This window comes from Rhamphochromis longiceps, linkage group LG9 (assembly GCF_057381845.1).
Source record: "Rhamphochromis longiceps isolate RC_006_pf linkage group LG9, R_longiceps_female_GT1.1, whole genome shotgun sequence".
Classification (NCBI taxonomy): Eukaryota; Metazoa; Chordata; class Actinopteri; order Cichliformes; family Cichlidae; genus Rhamphochromis; species Rhamphochromis longiceps.
Genome location: NC_140565.1, coordinates 14,790,419 through 14,809,388, shown reverse-complemented (window position 1 = coordinate 14,809,388; position 18,970 = coordinate 14,790,419). Strand labels below are relative to the sequence as shown.

At 40.8% G+C, this 18,970-nt stretch overlaps 1 protein-coding gene across 2 annotated transcripts; it reads right to left on the bottom strand.

Annotated features, from left to right (window-relative positions):
• Positions 1-136: 136 nt before the first annotated feature.
• On the bottom strand, positions 137-18,359 carry pdcd6 (programmed cell death 6). 2 transcript variants are annotated; one of them, XM_085418426.1, is made up of 6 exons: positions 18,157-18,359; positions 13,650-13,711; positions 4,581-4,625; positions 3,482-3,652; positions 1,315-1,424; positions 137-1,093 (listed from the first exon to the last, which is right to left on the bottom strand). In XM_085418426.1, exons 1-6 carry the CDS (start codon positions 18,237-18,239, stop codon positions 995-997), a joined length of 570 nt encoding a protein of 189 aa, XP_085274552.1. In that variant the 5' UTR covers positions 18,240-18,359; the 3' UTR covers positions 137-994. The 2 variants fall into 2 exon arrangements, with proteins under 2 accessions (XP_085274552.1, XP_085274554.1); XM_085418428.1 differs by having other exon boundaries at positions 3,494-3,652; positions 18,157-18,355.
• Between the last annotated feature and the right edge of the window lie 611 nt (positions 18,360-18,970).

Below are 18,970 nucleotides of genomic sequence, written 5' to 3'. Positions count from 1 at the left end.
CACAAGCTTGGTGCATTGCAGTGGTAAAAACCGGAAACACACAGCAGAGGGAGACACTGAGCCTTAAATCCAGTTTTCCTTGCAAAGCCAGGCATGCCAGGCTTTGTGAAGCTGGAAATAATGAGCAAACTCCACATCAGATTCTCTTATTTCTGTTTTTAATAAAAGATTTCTCTTTTGTGTTTTTTTTCCTGTTTGTTTGTACACATTTTAAGGCATCATGCACAAAAAATAAGCTTTACTAAAGGCATTATGCTTACCCTCTACCAAAAAAACAAACAAACAAAAAAAACCAACTGTATGTTCTCACATTTGAAGATTTGCTGTTAAAAATAATTTTGTACAAATATGGCATGTAAGCTGGCATGTGAGTGAATCTCAAAGCAGGGCGTCTCCTGCTCTCACAGTTTTGTAAACATGGCTTTGAGCAAAATAGGGCTGAGGAAAAAGTCAAGAGAAAGGGAAAGCATGCTTCAACTGTGGGGTGAAATTTCCCTGAAAAGCATGCAATGCATTTGAAATCGTATTTACAATGCATTATTTCACTCTCGACTGATCTTTTTTTCTTTTCTTTTTTTAATGTAATCAATTAAAGTTAAGACATTTAATGTCAACATTAACAGACAGACAGATGCGTCCATAATGTTCCCCCACACGGAGTCGCCGACACAGACAATGTTCAGATTGGTCAACAAACAAAAACACTACAAGATTTTTTTTTTTTATTATATCAAGCATTTGAGTTATACTTCCAGATAAATGATTTGGAAAATAAACAGAAAAAATTGTGTTGTTAACTTTATAAATAAAAGTGAACCCCCCCCCCCCCCCCCCCCAAAAAAAAAAACCCCAAAAAAAACAAAACAAAAAACAACAGCAAGGCATTAAAAATTAAAAAAATCTTGCAGCGTCCATCATGGCAGACTTCCGGGAGGTGCCGGTAGCTTTGGCACAGTTGTGTCCAGTTGTGCTCTTCTGTGGTGAGCCGTGTATATTATACTATATTGAAGACCATGGAAAGATACTGTTCATATGAAACCTGGATCCAGCCGTCCTGATCCGTATCATATCGCCTGAAAACATCAGTCAACCTCTGCAAAAGCACAGAAAAAGGATTTACTGCAGATTAGCCAGAAGCATTATCTCATTATTATTAATACCATTTACTTCTTTAGGCTTTTTGTCACACTTAGCAGCCTCTTCTATAGCTGCATGAAATTACTGAGAAGGAAGAAACTGGCTCATAAAAATACATGATTGAAAGTCCACTTCAAGTCTTTTACATGCACACTACAGTCAGTGCGACTCTGTTACCTGCAGTACAATACAGCACTGGATGAAGTCATCGAAGGCCACCTGTCCCTTCCTCTGGCGGTCGAACTTCTCTATCAGTGTGCCGTAGAACTGGTCCGATAGACGATAGCCTGCACACAACAGTAACACAGCCGTCATTTCAAAGCTGTCCTACACATTCACCCACTCGGTTTGTTTTCTGATAAAGGATGATTTATAATGCATTTGATTTCTGGTCTAAACTCTGCTATGGCAGATGCTGGACGTTCACCTCTGGGTCTTTGTTGAGGTGGGAATCACCACGCACCCTGCAACATCATACGATTGGGATTTGTTTTCTTTACTTTTGCAAAATGCTATCACAAAAACATTTACTGCGATTTATTACCTTTTTTAATTGCAAGCTATGTCCTCAAAGTACAGCTTTCTCAGTATCTGTTTTATCCAATAAGATACAGCTATCTCATTTCAGTTATTTCTGTGCTACAAAATGAAACAGTTTAGCACAGCAACATTGTCACTGAATAATAAAGTATTGATATTGGATGTCTCTATATCGATACGATATTGCCACACAAACTATCAGGATGCTATGCTGTGTCGATTTCTTTCCCCACCCCTTAATTTGTATCCTGGACCTTGAGACTGTGAGAAGCTCCTGGAGCCACTGAGGGCATGACAGCCTCTACATACACGAGGCTCCTGGCCAGGTAATGACTTTTAAGTGAACCATGACATATGCAAATTGACTGTGGCAGAGCTCCAGGCTGGGTGGAATGAACGCAGACTGGCTTGGGCAGAAGAACAAGTTGTGGCTGTACTCGAGACATGTTATGATACGGTCAGATTAAGGCATTCACGGGACAGCCGCCATCAGTGTGATACTGTACATCTGCTTTACTGAGACGCTCCTGCCACTGCCAGTGAAAACAATACAGTGAATATGAGCCTCTGTGTCTTCTGATCTTCAGGAGTCTCGTGAAGCAGATTTAGAAAATACGGAAACACAAAGAAACACCAAAAACATGCAAAGTAAAACAGCTATTTCGAAGAAATCTTTCTTTTTCATTGACCACAAACGTAGCCCACAGGCAGATTTCACTCTCATTTCATTCACAGGTTCTTTTTTTATTTATTAATTTGGTCACTTTACTGCTGATTAGTAAATTATTTAAATTGATTTTAATACTGACAAAACACATCTGCTCAATTTGGTGAAAGAAAATTGTTTCATAAAAGTTGGAGAAAAATGAGACTGAAAAAAGCTGCATAATGCTTAAACAGCACCAATGAGCAACTCATCAGGTTAATGAGCAACACGACAGTCTTAACAGTGTAAAGACAGCATAGACACACAGTCTAATAGCCGTATTTCTTATTGTATAAGTACAAAGCAGGTAATACTATCTGCTGTTCAAAAAGTCCTTTAATATATGCACACAGCAGACAAGGCTGAAAACCAACAGTGAATGGCAATGATCTTCAGGCCTTCGGGCAGCAATGCATTCAAAACAATGCAACTTAAACTCCACCACTGAATGCAGAGAAAGTCCACAAGATGCTGCTGCTCCCTTCTGTGGCTCTAAACTCGTTTAAAATGGACTCAGCAGATAAAACTGTCTTGCTGTAGTTTGAGTAACGATTATGTTTTGTGTTCTCCCTTCGTCAGATCACGGAGAACTGGAACTATTCGGCATGTTTTCTGCACAGTTGGAGGCAGTGGAAACACCATTAATGCTGGCTTTGGAGTCAGGTGCCGTCGCCCAGATGACGTCTTATCAAGAAAGGCCAAACAACATTTTGTACTTACTCCAACACTATGTCAAGGTGATAAACTGACCTGCCTGCTAACAAACAGCCAAATCTCAAATGTTCAACACTTTATTAGTTGTCTGTAGCACTTCCTGTTGAATTTAGTTTGCAAAGCACCCCAACTTTTTCTGGCTTTTTACAGGCCAATTTAAAGTCGCAAATTAACATTTGTCAAAATATATGAATTGAAAGCATTTGTATATGTGGTGGTTAGTAAAAAAAAAGTAGGATTAAAATATACTCATTTGGTGTCTAGCTGCTGTATCTAAAACACACACACAGAAAACTGAAAAGACAAAAACACTGACCGTGTAGAAACAGCCTAGAGACCATCGAGCCCTCCACCAGCACCCTAAATTTTAGTACACAAGCATACTTTGTTGCTCACCGAATCCAGTCAGTGCCTGCTTAAGCTCTTGTTTATCGATGAAGCCGGAGTTGTCCCTGTCGTAGTTCCTGAAGATGTTCTGCCAGTCCGTGATGTACTTCCACACACCGGCAAACTCGTTGAAGTTCACCCCGCCTTTATTTTCTCTGTCGAACATGGCTGAAGTAGAATATAACGCATATTAAATGCACCGGTACTGACAACATATATGCATATGCACGCACACTGGTAGACATTCTGGACATTAAATGTGGTTGGGACAGTTTTAAGGACACGAGAGTGAGTACGGCACCGCATACATCTTTGCAGGGCTATCAGGGAACAGCAGAATTAACAGTGTGGGACAGCAAGACTCACACTTGACTAACTCCTGCCTCATAAGACAGCGAAAGAAAACAGCTTGATCCCCCCCACCAGTACTCCACTCCTCACCCCCATGCGCTGCAATCCAATTACCTCCCAACAAAGGGAGTGTTATCACAGGATATGCTTCTTGCTGTGGGAGTACTAAACAATGGATTTACTGCGCATGGTGCAGTGGAAAGGAGAGGCGATGGAATTATACGGATTTACTTTGGAAGTCGCACAACAAACGGAGAGTGCAAAGTACATGCGAGACCCAGGGACAGACATTTTTTAACATACTTCTGGTCTTGGAGTTTAAAAATAAATAAGCCACAGCCATTCGTGTACAGAAAGTACAAAAGAATCGTTTAGTACAGTGTGATTCAGAGTCAGTGTGTTTAAAAGATCAACTACACTGCAAAGTTTCCAGTTTTTAACCTCAGCTGTATATTATAAAAGAGTCAACAGATCAATATTTGAAGTCTTAGGAAACTCTCAGCTGCCCTTTAGGACCAGCTTTTCAATTTCCTTGCAGATATTCCCCTCTTCCTGGTTTTATTGATGGCTGCAGGTTTCCACTAAAGCAGGAGAACAGCAGAGGCTTGTTTGTGTCTTCAGATTGCTCGCTGTTTAATGAACTAATCTGGTTGTCATGGCATGGAGGCAGATAAACAACCTGAATATTTCCAGAACAAGAGGCAGTGTGTGGAAGTTGGTTGTCTCACCGTCACTGGTCACTTACATATAATGGAGCGGACGGTCACTGGGTTGAAAGGAGTCCACGTGCCTGTGAAACAGAGGAGCGCTGGTTAAAAATACACCAAGACCTGCAGCAACATCCAGCTGCTAAATGCCCCAAAGAAACTGATATAATGATAACAGAGCTGAGGTAGCAGTAATGATATAATAAATCTTTAGGGAGTGCAGTAGAGTTTTGTAAGAGCCACAGCAGCCGTGGGATTTTTTGTTTTTTAACACCAACTGTGTGGAACTGCAGTTAAAATTGGCATCATCACAATAAACAGAAAATAAACACTCTTCTTGCTATTGGAGCTTAATTAAACATTTTCACAAGATTAGCATTTTAGCGGGGCCTGTATTTATTTCCTAAGATCACGACATACCCAAGAAAGAATCTGATTTTACTGCTTTTTAATGAGTTCATTATCTCGAGACGATAACTGAAATGCAACGCCCGGCTTCATTTGACCAAACATAACAGTACTGTAGACATACTTGACTGTACTATCTATAAAATGTACTTCCTGCCACTGTTATTATGATTATATGTGCACTGTGCATGAAATACATTGGTAGTGTCCATGTAAGGCAGATGACTTTCAATGCGAACAAGCCCACACTGCGGCGCTTTACGTTTCATAAATCAGAAAATTACCATAGTAACCCATCAAGCAGATGATAATGAAAAATGATGATCATTAGTGTAGTCTCATGTGCGTTATTATGAGAGATGTGAATGAGTGAAGAGGGAATGATTTTGCAGACACTTTTTTTCACAGCAGCTGTTGAGTTGCCGTGGCAGGGACCTGAAACCTGCAGAAAGCAGCAATCCCTGATATCACCTATCACAAATGTTACTAATCTACTGTGATTGTCCTTTAATGGCACGTCAAACCGTCTGCCATTAACATGATTTATTGTGCCTGCTGACTCACTATCACACCGTCATCCTCAAAGGACACTTGATTAGAACAGAGCCATTAATACTGTGATTAATTCCACTCCAGCAATGACAAATCAAAAGTTTATGCTGTGAAGACAGCCTATGTCTATGAGGCCACCCCCGATTTCTTTATGTTTTGCGCCCAAGGAGTCACGCTTGCTTGGATTTTTTTTTTAAAGTGGTCTCCAGTAACAGTTCTCCAGGCTTTTGAAGGTTTTTTTTATTTAACACTGACATGTAAATCATTAAAAAATTGGATCTAAATCAAGGGATGAACCAGTGTTGTGTCTACACAGAACAAACAACTCTGACTGACGAATGTGAAATTTTGGTTTAAATTACAATGATTATCTGGAGGAATGCAGGACAGAGGTACAGCAGTGAGTGTCTACAGCCATCTGGAAAACATGGTGGAGACTTTGTCATGATTTGGGGCTTTATTTAAGTCAGCAGGGTTGTTTTAATAAAGTTGGAATTGTTGGAATTATTAATGCAGAAAAAACCATTACATTTTGATCTATGGTAAATGGACTGATTCTTATACGGCGCTTTTCTACTCTCCCGGAGTACAATGTGCCACGTTCACCCAATCACACCCATTCTCACAAGCACTGTCTCTAAACTGAGAGCAACTTGGGGTTACTGGAGACTGGAGGAGCCAGGGATCGAACCACCAACCTTCCGATCAGTAGGTGACCTGCGCTACCTCCTAAGCCACAGCTACCCTATCACGCAACACCATCTAGAAAGCATAACAGTGATCCCAAACATACTGCCAATTATTTTGGTAATCAAGTAACTGTATAAATCTTTCGTTGTATTTACGTGCCATAATAAATTTAAAAAAAATTAAGTAAACATTTTACTAAATGCAAAAATATATAAATACTCTCAAGTACTCTTGGGCAGAGTTTTATCTCCTGGATGAGGTAGATATGTTGTGTCTTCATGTTTATGAGTTTTTGTGCATGTGTGCGTGTCTGTGTGTTTAAGTATGAAGAAGTCAAGCAAACAGTGAATTATGTCTGTAATGCTTTAACCTCCTAGGACCTGGCGTCCACATATGTTTAAATAACATTTTGGGTTATTTAGACCAAAATACTCAATTTTGCTCTTCAAGGGCCTGATATCCATTTACGAGGACATTATACTGCTACTGTTCTATCAAAATTTTAAACGAATGTCCTCATATGTGGCTCTGGTTTTTCATAAAAACAAAAATAAGGTAATTCTTTGTTTTTACATTCATCGGGCCCCAATATGCCTAAATATCAAAGAGAAATTAAAAATGCATGCCGTGGAAAAGTTTGGGTCTTAGGAGGTTAAAGGAGAATGTGGTGGCTGCAATGAAGAAGAACGAGCACATCAGCATTCTGAAATTTGCCGTGAACTTTGATGCATTGATGCAGACGAGCTCTTAGAAGCCTGGAGAACTGTTCCTGAAGAAGTGACAGGAAAGCTTGACTAAGACAGTTCAATCTGTGCAGAAGATTAAAGGTGGTCATATCAAATATTGACCTTAAGATTTTGTTACAATACTCTCTCTCTACATATCTGTTATTGCACCCATTGGTGCATTTTCCCAGCAAAATACAAAGAAATGAGGGGTGGCTCAAGACTTTTGCAGTTTTTTTTAAAAAAGCGGGGGTGAGTTTTATGACAATTTATGTCTTTTTTTTTCCAGCTACGCATCATTATTTTTCATCTAGAGGACAAACTTCAATTACAAGTGAATCTACCTGTCATATAGGTGGGCGCGAAAAAGAGCAATAGGTCTTTACTTCAGGTGAGTGTTTATACTTTTATAGCCTGCTTCACACTCTCAAGACAGTGAGATTTATCAGGCCATCTAAATAGCTGCTGACTCACCACCTCACTTTATTACAGGCAGGCTGGCAGTTCAGGACCAGGAATAAAGAGAAGCGTGTCTGAGAAGATGTAGAGAAGCGAGGGGAGGCAAGGAAACGCACAAAAGGAGCAGAGATAACAAAAGAGAAGCGACCCGAGGAGATGAGGTGAACAAAACATTTGCAGTTTGGTTCTCATTGCAGTACCTTGAGCTCTCTTGCCTACATTTGCTGACGTAAGGTTGTTTCCTGAAACTCTTTTTGCAGATCCTAAAACAGCCTCTGCAGAATTTCAACAGCTTGCCAAAACTCTGGAGCGTTTTTCACACCGTGCTGCTTGTTTTTGATTTTCCTCCACAGCTATGCCAGCACAGCAGTAAGCAGGTTTGCAGCGCGAGCCTCAAGAGCTTAGATAAGAGGATCTCATTTAAATAAAAAGGTTTCAAATCAAACATAACACAGAAATTGCTTTATTGTTGATTTATTCACACCTCGATTTTACTTGGGAAAGCCCATTAAAGCGTCTAAATAAATAATATGAAGCTGAAACAATTTCAGGACCTCAAAACTTTAAGATTTTGGTACACTAAGTACTGTGTGCTTCAGAGGACACTAGTCATTTCCTCCCTCTTGCTCAGTTTGTTTTATTGATGGCTGAGGCCGTCTAGGACTGTGGATAGAGCCGTTTTGGGACAGGCCTGAGGCTCTTACTGACGCTGGGATTTGGGCCAGAATCTATATTCCACTTTCATCCAAAACGAACTAAATAATGAACTAAAGCAACAATCATAAAGTATTATTAGCATATAGATGTGAGGGCAATTTGTAGAAGCGGGTCAGCGTTACAGCATGTCTCTTTGCTGCCATTTCTCACAAGTACTTTTTTCATCAAACCACATCTCTCATCGACTAAAATGAATGGCGTGGTGTCATTTATGACCATGTTAAAGGAATACTTCTTTAATCGGGCTACATTTCTGTTTGTCATCTCTATATATACTTCCTTAATGTGCAACAGATGCTTTTAAAAAAAACAAAAAAAAACAAACAAAAACACACACACACACACACACACACACACACACACACACACACACACACACACACACACACACAGATTGCCTGTTACTTCTTCGTTTCAGTAATAGTAGCGAATTATGTGCTACAGCACATTTAAACACAACAATTTAGATAAACTGGAAACTCCCTAATACTTTGATCACCAACAATTCATAGTCAAAAACATAATTCATGTTTTTATGTTTGTATTACTAGTACTAAAACTATTTTTAATAGGTAATTTAAAAAAAAAAAATCTGCAGAAACATTTGAATCATTCACTTCATTTATGCACAACTCTCTTAAGGCAACAGCATTTCAATCAGGTTGAGGTCTGGACTTTGAGCGGGTCACTGCTTGCTGATTTTGTTTTTCAGTCATTCTGTTTTAGATCCACTGTGAGCTTTAGCTGTTGGACAGATGGCCAACAGCTAAAGCTCACATTTGACTCTAGATTACTTTGGTATACAGAGGAGTTCATGCTCAACTCTGTAAGGTGTCCAGGTCCTGTGGCTATAAAACATGGCCAAATCATCACGCCTCCCAGGAAGACTGTGGCATTGTGTTAACACACACTTACATGCTCCAAACTAGCAAACAGCAACAACTTCTGCTTTTATAGAGCATCTGGCTGTTACCTGTATAGATAATATCAGTCTGCCGATAAACCGGTCAGAATCCAATATGGATATAGGATCATGAAAAATGCCGCTTGACGGTTAATCCAGAGTAAAATGTCAACAATTATTTTATTAAATGTAATAAGTTGACTGTAACAAATACCGAGGGATACTGGAATTTTCAGGAGCAAAAAAATTCAGATATTTTTATAGGCTGTTATTATAAGTTATAACTATAATTAAAAGAGTTTGTCACTAGTCCAAAAACAGTGTTTCTAATTTTCCTTTAAATGCATCTTTGATATTTCTATACTACAGTGTTACGTAGCTGTTGGCGTGAGCAGAAATTGGATGTTCAAACATGGATTCAGCTAAAACGCTGTGAATGCTACTCAAACATTAGAGCCAGCAGTAAAATGCCCAAAGGCAGAGCAGAGAACAAGCTGTGACCTTTCCAGACGCACGGGCTCTTCTACACGCATGCATGCACACGCACACACACCTCACACCAGTAGCTAGCTGTGAGGTCACCAATGTATGCTAGACACACTGCGGCTGCCCAGTGTGAAGCGGCCAGTATGGCTGAGATGTTTGTGAGCGTCTGATGGCAGACTGGGACAATACTCCCTCTGTCCTGTCCACACACTGGACCCCTCTCACTAGTGAACTGCCAGTGGCGAGGTGGACAGAAGTGAGAGAATATAAGAGGTGAGGAGGGAGGCGGGCGAGTGGAAAAACGGAGAGCGCTGACCGCAGTGTATACGCATACATGTAACGGTCGTGATGGAGTTCAGTGAGTCGATTGTCCCCTACACGCCTGACATAAGCAAACACGGATTTGAACTTTTCCAAACACACTTTAAATGTTAAGCTCACAAAGTAGCAACACAGACTTGAAACCTCCCGAAACACACATCCTGTATTACTCAGGTAAAGGTTTGACCTTGAGAGCAGCAAAGGGACAGAGGTGCTTGATTATCGTTGAATTAATATAAATGTAAGTGATTGCAATTTAGCTTTTTCTGGGAGTCGCTCAAACCTTGCAATTTGAAATCATGCAAAGAGTACAGTTATGTAGTATGCTGGGAGCTTATCAACAGGAGTATCCAAGCAAGTCATTGCTCAGAGTAAAGAGAATTATAATTAAAGCGACTGCTACAGTCAGCTCTGTGTGTTTTGTGGTCACATATAAGGAAAACGCATAAGAAGGAATCCAGTCAAAATGGCACCGGTGCCTCACGCCATTAGAAAATGACTGGATCTAACATATTCAGTGCATGACGCAGCTCCTTCACCAGAAGGTGGAAATGCTGAAAAGCTTAACACTGTCTGGGTAATATCCATGCCATCTGACTCAGCTCAGGTTTTACAAAAGTGTACATATGTACAAGTGTAACGGAAAGGGCTGCTGATTGAGTTCCTCAAGCCCGCTCTGCATGTCAGCAGTTTCAGTGGAGCTCTTACACAAATAACTCAAGCAGGAGAGTGGGGGGAGCATGGAGGCAAGTTGGTAGGGTATCTGCTTACTGCTGAGCAAAGAGACAAGGCCAGAAAAAAAAATCCATATTTATAGCAAATGGCCCGGCTAAAAGGCATACGGACAAAACAGACAGGCACGTGCACTTCCAACAGCACAGAGCCATCACTAGGACTGAGAGAGAGAGGAGGGAAGATAGTTTCACTTTCCCTCTCTGTGTGTCTGTCTAAGTAAGGGTGAGAGACAAAGAGACAAAGTCAGAGTAAGAGAGGACAAGGAGACAGAGGGCATGGCAGGAAAACAGCCGGTACCATATCCTCAAGAGAAATGTAAGAGGAGAGGAGATGTTGTATAATCCTATGTTTAAAATGTTTAAAATGCCTTTTTCTAGCCGACTGATTTCTTTTTTCTACCTGGAAAAAGAAAATACATGTAAAAAAAGCAGGAGATTAAAAGATTTCTGCACAAAGCAAAAGGAAAAAAGAAACATATGAAGTGAAGCCCGGATCATTTTCTATGTGCAGAAGACAGGTAGGCAGAGCGCTGATGGACGATAAGAAAACCAGAGTATGTGATGCAGAAACAGCAGCAGAGGATAAAAGAGTTTAACTGGCCCAGCCTCCCTCCTGAACCTTGATGCTCTCTGCTCTCCTCAGAGACAGGGGTAAAGAAGAATAAGTAGACAAAGCATAGTTGATGGCAGGAAACTGATTCAAAAAAGCAGAATGCAGAGACAGTAGAGCTGCAACAGACAGTCGAACGGCGGGTTGTCTTTAGGAAGCTGCAGGACAGGATGCAGTGCGCCGTGTTCGGCTTGACTGGCTCGGTTTCATTTCCCAATGAATCTAATGAACTAGGAGAGACTGGACCGGGAAACCTGCCGTTCGCCGCACGCATACGCAGCGAGGAGCACACAAACACAACAGCGAGTCCAAAAAAACAAGAAGAGACTCACTGACCCTTGGCAAAAAAAAACAAAAATCTGATGAAATGAGCAACGCACACACGCTTGCCTCGCACAAACACACACTACACACTAATCAGTATGCTGTGCCAGAGTCACTGCGCAGCTCGATAACAGCTTCTTTCAGTGCTGCTGCTGGCTCTCACACTTCTTTTTTGCCTCTTTCTCTCTTTTGAAGTGCCCAGAAAAATGGGTTTCTGGGCAGCGTAATCTGCTGAAAAGTCTTTGAAAAGCTGCTCGAGCAAATCAAACAAAAGCTTGATGGGGGAAGACATTATATTATAATGAATATACAAACATCAACCCTGTGCCACAGTTTCTGGTCTAACGGTGTCACATTAATCGTTAACCCATTTTAACTGTGCCGTCTCACTTAAAACAAGGTCAAGAAGCGATGCAGCGATGAGTGTGGCAGGAAAATAGATGCCTGCTCTGTTGTGGCAGCTCTCCTCATCATTATGAGCATAAAAAAAATAAATACATAAACAAATAATAAGTGACTTCATTTTCCAGGATGTGAGCAGAGAAGATGACCCGTATCATTTATTCAGTGCTTCTCCCGAAACCGCTGGGGAGGAATAACAAGCACTCCGTTTCTTTTCTTTTAATTTGTTAAGGAAATGAAGCCTCGTCCCTGTCTGAATGCAGCTCCTCCTGCAGAGCTACAAGACTAAGAGGGACTGTGCCTCCATTACTAGCAGCTGTAAGCCTCATGAAACATCCCTGGGTTTTCAATCAGATTAATACATTCTGCAGGAGAGAAAGCACACCCCTTATATAAAGTCACCCAGCCTCACAAACAACTTTATGAAAGACAAAAGCAAGAGTTTAAAAGTTTAAGCAGTTTATGAGCTGTAGCTAACTAGTTAATTAAGCCACCATTAGCCTATGTGGCACAGGCATGATTGGGGTTGTTATCCATGGCTGACATTTAATTGCTTCCAGCTGACTCACCTTTAAAACTCTGCTAAAGGGTTTCACTTAACAGTCACCTACAATACATTGCAAATTCACATTATCGCGCTAAAAGACTATAAGTGCTGAGTAAATGTCAACATCGTCAGCTGCTGATGAACCACACAGGATTCCTCCAAGTTTACCAGGGGATAGAAACTATGATGTAATTCTGTCATACTACTGTTTAATTGCACTGCATACATGCTTAAATAGTTAACCAGAGGCAGATTTATGCATTATTTTCCCCCCTTTTAAAACTCTGTGCTTCACTTTTAATTATACAAGAGCAAGAGAGAAGAGAAAGCACAATAAAATGGCTTTCAGAGTGACTTAGGTAAATAGAAATGCTTTATTACGCTATGTCAGTATTAGCATGTTTTAATCTCTGTCCACACAAGCATTTTAGCACAGCATCAGCGATCATCTCCATGTATAAAAGCATGTGTTAGCTCGTATAAATGGCAGGTGTTCATTGCCTTTAGAAAGACCTTTAGAAACTATTTGAGGTTTGGTGCCTTTTGGAGTATTTTATTGGAACTATTTGACCCATCATGTGACCTCCTGTGCCAGTTTTGCTTTCTATAGTTTATGGATTTGTTAACTTCACACGCTTTTGTATAAATATGGTCATTATTACTGGCGTCAACAAAACAAAAGCCAGTTTCCATCTTTTATAAGCAGTCTGTGCTTATTCCTATTACGATGATGTGAGAGCATTCATCTTGTTTGAACTTTTGAAGAGTGTGACAAAATCCACACCCACAGTTTCAGTTAGCATCCTGTACGGTGTGGCGCTGGCTGTCATTGCTGGGACACAGAAGAATATCAAAGTATTTTCTCTCGAGCTACGCCGTTAAACTCTTCACCTACTCCTCTGTTCTGGGACAAAAATAAAACTCCATTCATTTTTATCCGGTTCACCTGCTATCGATGGGATAAAAATAAAATCCCCATCCATTTTTCTGCTTTAACATGCCGTTGCTTAAATCAAAGAGTGAGCCAGTGACCAGTGGTGTGTAACGAGGAGATGGGAGACAAAGAGAGAGACACACAGGGGAGCAAAGAAGAACAGAGGGAATTAAGAAGAAAGGGAAAAATGATATATTGACATAGAAAAGGAGGTGAGATATATATAGATATTTATAGAACGGGAAAGAAAGACAATAACAGTAGTGGCAGAAATTCCAAGACACTGATCCATACCGTTCGATAAGGCTTGCTGAAGCTCCGTGTCTGATATCACTCCACTCCGGTCCTTGTCGACCCTGGGGAGGAAAACACAGATTAGATACCGCCTGCTTTAACCACTTCACACCAGGACACAATCCCAACACACAAAAGCAGCATGCACCAGCGCTCGCCAACTGAAACCTCATCCTGCTGATCATGTGTTAGTGTTTCAACAGTGCACAGAGAATGAATGGAAGTCTGTGATCAGGGTGCACAAGACAGTTTGTACACTCAGAGATCAGAGAAACCAGCCAGACAAGGTCTAAAGGTTTGTGTGTGTTAGTGTGTGTTGGTCCTGAGAATGCAAACTAAAACAGGTTGTTGCTTCGTAACTTTTAGTGCCCACAGCATAGTGCCTGCTTGGAAGATTCTTTTAAGTGATAGTGAAACCAAAAGTAAAAATTTCTCATATTTGACATATGTGCACAGCAATGCTATTTTGACTACCTGGCAATACATAAAAGAATGTATCAGGCTGCCTCCTGCCAACAACACTGACAGTTTAATTAAATTATATCAGAGAGAGAGAAAAGTCTTCACAAAACAAAGCAGAATTACTCAAGAAAATTAAATTAGTCTCTTTTTGTCCCAGATCCTGAAGTTACAGCTCATACAGTTAGTAAATCAACTGACTGGAAACTAGCAAGCAAAAAGCACTGCTCTTTGTTTGAGCCAGTTTTCTCAGGTCACTTTGGATCTTGGAGAACTTAAGTTTTCATTACTTGAATATGTTTTACAGGTGAAGTGACAACAAATCAAAGGGCTTTAAACTTAGGATTGATGTAATTATTATGGATCATTTCTACTTTAAAACGTTAGCAAATGGGTTAAGAGCTCCATAGACCAGGGTCATTGAATTTACTGTCACAGTTCACCAACTATTCAGGTGTTTTAGCCCTAATGGAGCCACCAAAGCTAGTAAAGCATCCAAAGGTAGTGCTGCTTCTTTAAGTACATTTCTACTCTGTGTAGGTATTTAAAGAAGGAACTGAAGGAAAGTGCTACTGATGTGGTGACTCACTGGCAGACTTTAAACAAAGAAAGGAAATGGGATGCGATGTAATTATTAATGTACACTTACAGTACCTTTAAGGAGAGCAATCTTTGTCATTTCTATGTCTTTATGCCAGAGTAGCTTTCCTGATACACAGATCATAATTTATCTCATAATTATGCTCCCTTCCTCTGGCCCTTTTAGAAGACTTTGTTCTGATTGGCTGCCCCTCATAAACAGAAGGTTTAAACACCAGGTGGGTGGGGCTTCTGTGCTCAAGAAGCCCTCACATGTGCACACTTCAGCCTTCAATTGCCCTTCACTCCTTGGGAATTAGGTTATGCAGCTTCACTTTCCTCCCACTACTTTGGAGCTGAAACATTGATAAAAGTTCAGCTTTTCAATTCCCAGAAGTTGCAAACATCAGCCAATCAAAGCAGATTTCAAATTCACCAGCGCTACCTCTAGCCAATCACATCACATCTTGAAAATATCCCAAGAGAGTGAGATAATAAGTAGACTTTGGGATCAAAATGGAGAAGTTGATCAATGCAGGGATCCATTACCATTTGAATGATTAGTTCTTGTTGCTATAACAACTCCTGCAGTCTACATGTTAAACAGCTGGTGATAGACCGCTGAAGCTTTTTTGATCTCAGCTTCTGCTGATGCTCTCAGCCAATCACCATTCAATGTATGCGATAACCATAGTTCTTCACTCTACAAAGTTAGAGACCCAAACAAACAGGCATCAAATCATAAGCCTCACCATGTTAGGATCAATTAGGAACTCGGCTCTTAGTGACATCACACAGAGCTGAGAGCAAATCTTTAGCTGAACATTTAGATAGTATAGATAACTATAAAGGACAAAAACACATCATAGTCTGCTTGAATGTTGCCACAAGTCTCTCTTTGAGATGCAGAGACATTATAAGGTTGGACTCTGGCACAAATATGAGGCCTTACACTTTTGAAATCTAGCTTAGTCAAAAATCCAGTGACTCAGTTGTTCCTTAGCAACCTGCCAGGCCCAACCTGTTGACGCAGAGCTCACTCAACAAACACAGTTTGAATACCAGCAGAGAAGAAGAGGGGAGGACCCCCCCCCCAAACAAACAAAACAAAACAACAAAAACAAAAAGTGTGCTGGGTTTCTGCTCCCGGCTGTGACTCGTTTTTGTGCGGCCGCAACTCTATGACTGCAGCCATCGAGGCACGGTGATCAGCTATATGTCAGTGTGCATTTCCCCTGTTAAATGAAGAAAAACAAACACGCGGTCTCGCCTGGTCTTCCTGCTGGGGAAGGAACCGCTCTCAGCATGCTGCCATAAATGAGAGCCTTGTCACTGTGAAGGTGGTGATGGGTTGGGTTGGTGGAGGCAGAGGGGGTACCCAGCCTTTACCAAACACTGAGATATTATCTCAAAGAAGTATGTGTGTGTACAGTATAAGCTCTCTTTTTTCCCCGCTCCGCCTGTCTTCTTCCTACAAGCTCACACGCCCAGCCTTAGGCGAAGTTACCGCAACAGTAAAAAAGAAAAAAAATTGAAAGCATCATTAAAACTGCTTCTTGCCTGCAGAGGCAGGCAGTTAACCATCTGGTGTTTCCATATTCACACTGTCAAATACAGAACTTCTATGTAAAAGCTGCAGCGGGACAATATTAAAAGAAGGGGGGGGAAAAGGACAAAACACCATGACTGAGTCAGTTATTCTGCTCAGATTTTCCCATGTTTCACTGTTTCCTATTAGGCAATCAGGCTGGAATATAGCTTGCGGAACAAAAGTCCGTCCTACTTTCCACATAACTGGTCCAAAAGTAAGGCACTGGTGCTGTAGCTCCCAAGCTTGAAAATTCCACTGCTACTCTTCCTACTTTAAACCTTTTTAATCTAAGGATAAAGCAAGTCGCAGAAAGAATTACGGTTAGCTCTGCATGTGTAACAACTTTTGTCAGGTACATTTGTTTCTGCCAAGTAGTTATTTGATTAAATCAATGTGTAATTTGATTAAACGCTGAGAATTGGTGAGTAGGAGCTACTCAGTCAAGTCTGAGTCTTGAAATGCAGGATTCAAACATTTTTGTCATACCATAGCCATCCATGAGCATGCACACAAAAGGAAGAGAGTGACTCATTCAGCATCTAGCCAGGCAGACGTCAAATAGCCTACTTTTCTTATCTTGTCGTGGCGCATCCACTCAGATGTAGTCATATCATAGCAAACATGTATATAAAAGCAGTCCAACAATGGGATGGTGAGTCATGGGTTAGTAGGTGCGTGTGTGTAAAAGGGATTGCAAAGCCTTCTGCGTCAACATGCTCCGTTGACTCTGACCACATGACCGAGGGAATTCCAGCAAAGCTCTGCCAGATATTCACCGAGGGGCAGCAGATGAGGCAGCGCAATGGCTCATGTGACAGAAGACTGTATGTTTTTATCATAGTCACAATAACGCCTGGCATGACAATGATGCATGCAGCCATGAGAAGGTGCTGCTCCTCAAAGAGGCAAAATGTGTACATGTGATACCTTAAAGCTTTTCCACCATACATAAATAATTAGTTAAAGGGTGTTTCGAGCCTTGCAATGCCAGCAGCATCCTAATGTGAGAAAAAAATCTTCTGCAGTATTACATAACTCTATAGCTTACTATTGCCAGGGGCCAAGGCATATGAACATTTCCCTCTCTGCCTACTACTCTATGACCTTCTTGGCTGCTGACACGCTTTTGACTCAGGCTGTGCTGAAACTGATGACTATCAGTGGCTGACACTTTAACATCCAAATATGGGAGGGGGGGGGAACATCCAAAAATCCAACATAAAACAATGTTTTTTTTTGGGAAATAAGCTCTCCAATGTGTTTTAAATAGATCCAGTTAGTCATATCCAGCTTTTTTAGAATATTATATCATTTCTATATGACTTCTTCAGACTCAAGTGTTGGTGGAAGATGGTTTTCACTGGAGACATAAATAAAACATTTTGAATGGAGCTGTGATTCCGTTGCTAGGATAAACCGGGGAGGGGAAACCCTTCAAGGACTCCCGGAGGTCCTTGAACCCAGGTTTGAAAACTCTCACTGAGCAAGCTGACTGACTTTGACTTCATTTCGGCACAATGTAACATCATCAATACAACTATGCGGCACTGCAGACGCGTAGTAATGTAAGGTAGTACCAGATGTGACATAAAGCAGCTACAGGCTGTGTACTGTGTAGTACTACTTCCACAACTGAGGCTCAACTGTAACACTGAAAATCAGTCATTTCACTCCGGGAAATCTGTCCCGAAAAAGAGTTATGCATAGATGAGAGCAACGACAAACAAAAACAGCGAGCTCTCAATGAAATATTTAGTGTCACCCCCACCCAGTCTCACCCTCTTCCTCCCGCGCTATTACACGACAGCAGTTTTCACCTCGAAGCAAAGTGAGAGACAGGCACACAGCAGCGAAACAACCCGGTTTTCCTGCACTTACCTCTGGAAGATATTCCACAGGAAACCCTGGTCCGGAGGAGCGTTGATGTGTGGGGGGGTTCTGTATGGACTGTGGTACGCCATTTTTACACGGAGCTCTCTGTCAGGTTTGCACAAGTATAGCTTGTGTTTCCTCCTCCTGCTGTAGTTTCTGCTCTCAGTAGCTTCAATCAGACTTCACCACCCTGACGTTCACGTTACAGCCTGCCTCCCTCGCGCACAGAGGCGTGGCCAATCATTCAACACTACCCATGAAGGGGGTGACGTCACAATTTCCTCTTATTTTCAGCTAAAGTGAAAATAGAAACCTAAAATTTTTAAGTAATTGTAAGTGTTGGTAAAGTCACGTCTAACAACAGTTTATCAAATTAATTTTTTACAATTATTTTAATACTAAGTGTAAAATTCACGGGCGTTTCCAGGATTTTTTTTAAATGGGATGAAATAGGGACCAGTCTAGAGAAGTTCCTGGAAAATCAGCAACATTCTCTGAGAAATAAAAGCCAAACAAAAGCATTTGAAAACTGACTCACAGTTCAGTTATATTGATTTTAATGTGTCTTCATATTAGGACTAAGAATAGGAATAATTTTTCAACATTACATGATTATATATTGCATTACTTATTACTTAATAAATTATAGAAATGTTAGCAGCAAAAGCATAATTAAAGTACCATTCTCTGAAAGAGGATAATTTTGCTCTAAAGCTATATTTTTAATCTTTATCAAAATAATGGCATGATAACTCAACAAAACTGAACTTTCTATACTTTCCTATGCTATGCCATCACAGTCTAGGTGCTATATTTTATA